The sequence below is a fragment of the Rhamphochromis longiceps genome, linkage group LG13 (genome assembly GCF_057381845.1).
Source record: "Rhamphochromis longiceps isolate RC_006_pf linkage group LG13, R_longiceps_female_GT1.1, whole genome shotgun sequence".
NCBI classification, from domain to species: domain Eukaryota; kingdom Metazoa; phylum Chordata; class Actinopteri; order Cichliformes; family Cichlidae; genus Rhamphochromis; species Rhamphochromis longiceps.
Window position 1 is genome coordinate 10,724,951 of NC_140569.1, and position 6,000 is coordinate 10,730,950.

Genomic DNA, 6,000 nt, shown 5'->3' on the forward strand with positions numbered 1-6,000 from the left:
GAATATTGTTCTCATAAGTAACAGTCAGGGCCTAATATTTCTATAACTGAAGACAGAGTGGGTCCTTGATTGTATGCCTGGACAAAATCTGTATTAGAGCCCACCCAACGCTACATTCACACACACATACCAAAATACATGCACAGTGTTGGTAGCAATTATATAAGTATGAACCCAACGGTGTTGGAGGCCTGTGGACTCCCGGTACCCCTTAAATACTAACATACACCACTGAAAAATAAAATGTGAAACACACACCTACAAGTAGGGCCCTCCACCCACTTAATCTATTCTAAGATATCTCTCCTGTGCTCTTCTATTTGCTTTTATTTAGGTTTTAAGATTTTAGTATTCCTGCTACTCAACCAGTGTGCTCATACATTTAGTTTGGATTTTGAACTTCTACCACAGTGTATATGAATTAAGGAGCAGGAAAAAAAACTTATATGAACGTATATTAACTGCATGACTTAAATGACTCTATAATATATATAAAGAGTTAAAATATCAGAAATTGTACTTAATGATATAATTAAACTTGGTTGTATTGTGCAAAGAAAAGCTTTACAAATGATCCTGCTTGCTTTCTGTAAGAAATTATATGTCAGCCGCCTTTTCCTGGCTTTAGTCCAACTGGGGGTCTAGATGATATGTGTCTAAGCAATCAAGACACAACTATTTCTTTTCCTGTTAAAAGATATGTGGTTGGAAAGTTAAGAAGATTAAAGAGGCACAGGAGAGAAGACCTTATTGTTATACAGATATCCAGTTTGGTCCGAAGGTGTTGTTTCCTTACCACTAAGTCATGTCTGGCACATACTTAGCTACTATTTTGTACCGATCAAGCTTACTGGTGTTGAGAGATCGAGTCCGCTTGTTTCCCTCTTTTGGGCGTTAGACAGGGACTTTGATGGCAGGGGCCTCTCGACGCACAGCTGTCACAAACATAGTTTGTACACAAGCTGTTTTATGTTACATCGGTACTGTCCCTCCTATTGCCAAATGAACATTTCTGAACAACACAGTGTATGAATCAGGTTGGTGTGTGTGTTCTGGTGTGTTTCCACCTGTTCTGTCCATCATGTCGTGGACAGCTGCTGAGTCTGTTTGGCGTCAGCCTGCCAGTGAGCGACATCTATCACGGATGTTACCCAGCTGGTCCACACATGAACACATGCATAGAAACAAATGCAGTCACATCTATCACCAAATATGCCAAGTGCCTGTTGTAAATAATATTTACAGTATGTATAATACACACACACACACACACACACACACACACACACACACACACACACACACACACACACACACACACACACACACACATATCACTTTTTTTTCCATAAACCCTGCTCGCTACTTTGGCTCTAATGCCAATTTGTTACTGTTTCTGTTTAGAGTACAGAGCGCAACTAATTAGTTTGGATTTATATCTCCGGCTCAGTGAATTTGAAATGGTGCGACTTGACTGTCTAGACATTATGTGGTGGGACATCGTGCTGGAATCAAGTGATAAAAGTGTAGCTGACAGACACGAAGTCCAGCCTTAGCACAGTGGAGGCAGTTTCATTAAACAAGGTGTCAGAGCGTTTACAGCCCAATGAGGATTTACCTGATTTACCAGGGGTAAATTAAATATGTGTTTTTGCATCCAACACAGAAAACTCCACCTTGACAACTCACAACTTTTTGCGTATTACTCACACACCTCTGCCGCTCTCCCTATTTTTCCCCAGTGCCTGCTCACTTTCCCGTATAAGCTTAATATGTTTTTTTTCCCCTCCATTTTTCCAGCATCTTTTTTTTTCTCTGTTTTTACCTTTACTGTTTGTCATCTACTCTTAGACCCCAGTCATGCAAGCCTAGAGATGGGTCAGTGACCCCTCCTGGCAAATTTCTGTTGCTAATGGAAGGGTGTTTATTCCCTTGACTGGTTGGCAAGTGGTTGCTGGACTTTGCTGGTAGTCACAAGGTAAAACTGGTTGAAAAGAGTTACTTGGTGCAGAACCAAAAACCTCCTTGCAAGTTCTTTGGTGGTTGTTTGTAGTTTGCACAGTCAATGCCGTGTCTGCAAAAACTACTCCCCTACTGGTAGCGACACTTTGCAATTAGCAATACAAACTGGAGATGGAGCATCATGTGAGCGATTGTGGTGAAACGTTTTCCAAATTTTTTTTGTGCTAGTTTATGGAATACATTGCTAGAAATATAGATAAATTATCCCAACATTTTCCCTTTTCAGTATAACGGTAGAACACTAAACTCTAGTAAATAATAATGATATTTGAATTTCTAAATCCCTAAAAATGAGTATCTATTATTGGTAAGGCTCTATGAAGTCAAGTAGGTTTGTGGTTTTATTTCTAAGCTCAAATTTCTGCACGTCTCTCCTGTCCAGATTTCTGTCTCTTGTGGGTGGGAGTGTGGACCAAATTGGGAGTACAACCCTGAAACACTGTGTGGAGAACAAAGTTAAGACAAGCAGTGTAGAGGAGCTGGCCCGCACCCTGGACACCACACCCGAGACCCTCAAACTCATTATAGACGGCCTGACGCAGCCCCCCGGGTTTGACATACGACAAAGTAAGACTCCGGCCACTCACTGATATACTGATATCAATTCAATCAGAAGAACAATACAAAGGACAATGTTGAAAATGCTGAAGGAAAAACATGTTAATGCATGTAAACATTTTTTAAAAAAAATTGGTTTTAATAGGAAAATGAGATGTTGACATTAATATGTTTACATAAATGTTACTTTGACTTTGTTATTTAAAAGGTATTTAAATAGAAGAAAGCCAATGAAACATATGTATACCCTTGATCATGCATGTTTTTTATTTCCTTATATCTCAAAACTATCAGTATTTTGAATCGTATAAAAATGTTGTAGACTGCACGTATCTGCAGCCTATCAGTCACAGTAACTTCCCTTGGCCTCTCATCTTTCCTTCATGATGTCCTTTATAGGTCCCCACTGACTGATAGAAAATCAAACTTGTATTCATCCAGCTCTTTGAGAATCTTGCTAGTTATGACACACACTGACTTTTCTTGTCTTTACTATAATAGGCATGTCTTGGCAGTGTAACTTGATAGCATCTGACAGTGCTGTGGCTTCCTCCCTGTAGCCCCACAATACAAGCAGTGTGTTTCTGACAGGGTGTGATGGGTCCAACAGACTGTGTTATTGGGCAGCGTCTCTTTGCAGAGACACACATACAAAATGCACAAAGAACTCTGTTTTTCTCCTTAATCTGAAACACTTCAGTTCAGGCACATACAAACATACCACTAAAACCCCATCCATAGTTACAAACTGTTGCTGTAGCTCAAATTTGTTTTCTCAAGGAAAAAAATAGGACACATCTCTTGCTCTTCTGTTTTTGATTAAGCAGCCTATTTATTGATAATGAGGAAATATAAGTCAGCATCAACTCTCAAATCCTGATTAAAAATGGCACAGAGCACTTTAATATTTGTGCAACATATTTTTCTTTGACGGTCTTCCCCAAAACAGGGAAAAAAAGATGTAAGTACAAAAGAGTAATTATTTTCAGACTGGCTAGTTAAATACTATTTTATGTGAAGAGGAAAGAAGTCAAGTCTACCCACTTATTGCTGGCTAACTTGTCTTAAAATTGAGGAACGCGGCTTCAAAGTTCATTCTCAGGTTAGCCTTATTCGGTTGCAGTACACTATGCTTGGCCTCATAGCCAGTGCTCAGCTGAATAAACAGATGGGCTAAGACTACTGCATGAAATCAGTGCTGTTGGGAGGATAATTGGACGGGACTATTTCCTGGAGCACAGTCCTTTGTGTTAGTGTTACAGACAGGAAACAGGTCTTATGAGCAGGCAAAGTGGAAAGTGGGGTTTAATACACTGCTGATAAACGTATGTAGATACAAGTATTGAGTGACTGCTCGAAATGTTATGTTTTTCATGTCTGCCTCATCAACAATTTTTTTCTGCATTCCCTTATCCCACTTTTTACTCCCAAACACTTCGACTGTCTGCCACTTGTGTATTATTTTGTCATTGATATCGCTCCACACCTTGCGTCTAGCTATCTTTTTGTCATTCCCAGATTTTGGACAAGCGGACTTTAAGCGGGGCGTTGTGTCCATGAGTGATCTGCGGGTGGGTGCTGTGCTGACAGGCCGTGTGGACAACACCGCTCTGTTCGGGGCTTTTGTAGATATTGGCGTTGGCCGTGCAGGCCTCATCCACAAGAGCAACATCACCATGGACAAGCTGCCTGTCAGCCAGCGTCGTCGCAGCCTGGCTCTAGGACCTGGGGAGCGAGTGGAGGTCCGGGTCCTGAATGTTGACCTTCAGAGGGGACGGATTGGGCTGGACCTGATCAGGGTCTTGCAATAGAGTCACTTAATACCTATGATTGTCACTAGAAGTGTGACAGAAAATTACAGGTTTTAAACTGCTAAGGCCTGAGATACACAGACCTTGGTCAGTGACCCCCCTGGCAGTCTCTGATTCTTAGGGTAAAATGTCTGTTTTCTGACCCACTGACAAGTAATTCCTGAAGGCTGGTGGCAGTGACTATTTGAGTTGTTGTAAAACTTGCTGTGCCTCTCCACTGCAACCAACACTTGAATTGAATTGATTTCCTCAGGCAACAACTTAACAACCAGTCAGGGAATACACATTTTACCCCCCATGACCAGTGCTCACCAGATGGTTGCCGACCACTCTCGAATCCTGTGTGACTAGTGCCTAACTTGGCTAGTTTTAAAATGATCAATTTCAGTGAACAGCTGTTACAAGTTTAGAAATAAAAGCAAAAATTTCAAGTCATGTTTAACAGTTAGGACTCTTCATTTGGGACTTGTTCTCAGTCTGTTTGTCATTTAGAGGGGGTGCTTTGCTCGGGACAGAGCACTACACCTGTTTGCTGAACTAAAGGCAGAAATATGTTTTCTGATCTTGAAATGAAGACTCTGATTGGATAGCTTAGTGAGATGATATTACAATTATTTGCACTTTAGTTGTTTGTAATGCTGAATACGACATACTTGAGCGACTATTGCTACTGTTTGTAATACTTGGTATTCTCATTATTTTCTTGGATTATTACTTGAATAAAAGAAAAATCAGTTCTTCACTATGTTCTTTGTCTTCTGATTTTAGCAGTTGTTATTGACTTTTGGATACCTTAAAGAAAACCATTTGAACAAACAGACTGAAATTCTGCTTAGTGCTGTTTCATCTGCAGTTGATGGTTTGAAGTTAAAATATTATACATATCTATCTATCTATCTATCTATCTATCTATCTATCTATCTATCTATCTGTCTGTCTGTCTGTCTGTCTGTATATCTATACACGTATGTATAGATATATATACGTATGTGTGTGTGTATATATATATATATATATATATATATATATATATATATATGTATGTATGTATGTATGTATGTATGTATGTATATATATATATATATATAACACCCAGCACGCCCCTGCGGGCGGTTTATCCTTCAAGCTCGGGTCCTCTACCAGAGGCCTGGGAGCTTGAGGGTCCTGCGCAGTATCTTAGCTGTTCCCAGGACTGCGCTCTTCTGGACAGAGATCTCCGATGTTATTCCCGGGATCTGCTGGAGCCACTCGCCTAGCTTGGGAGTCACCGCACCTAGTGCTCCGATTACCACGGGGACCACCGTTACCTTCACCCTCCACATCCTCTCGAGCTCTTCTCTGAGCCCTTGGTATTTCTCCAGCTTCTCGTGTTCCTTCTTCCTGATATTGCTGTCATTCGGAACCGCTACATCGATCACTACGGCCGTCTTCTTCTGTTTGTCTACCACCACTATGTCCGGTTGGTTAGCCACCACCATTTTGTCCGTCTGTATCTGGAAGTCCCACAGGATCTTAGCTCGGTCATTCTCCACCACCCTTGGGGGCATCTCCCATTTTGACCTTGGGACTTCCAGGTTATACTCGGCACAGATGTTCCTGTACACTATGC

The 6,000-nt window shown here is 41.0% G+C and overlaps 1 protein-coding gene across 1 annotated transcript in view; it reads left to right on the forward strand.

The window, feature by feature from the left end:
* Positions 1-5,136, forward strand: part of srbd1 (S1 RNA binding domain 1) — a 50,873-nt gene extending 45,737 nt beyond the window's left edge. Inside the window, exons 20-21 of the mRNA XM_085427620.1 lie at positions 2,405-2,589; positions 4,099-5,136. Of these exons, the coding sequence (XP_085283746.1) occupies positions 2,405-2,589; positions 4,099-4,391 (478 nt within the window). The 3' untranslated portion in view covers positions 4,392-5,136. The remainder of the gene's footprint in view (positions 1-2,404; positions 2,590-4,098) is intronic.
* The last annotated feature ends 864 nt before the right edge of the window (positions 5,137-6,000 follow it).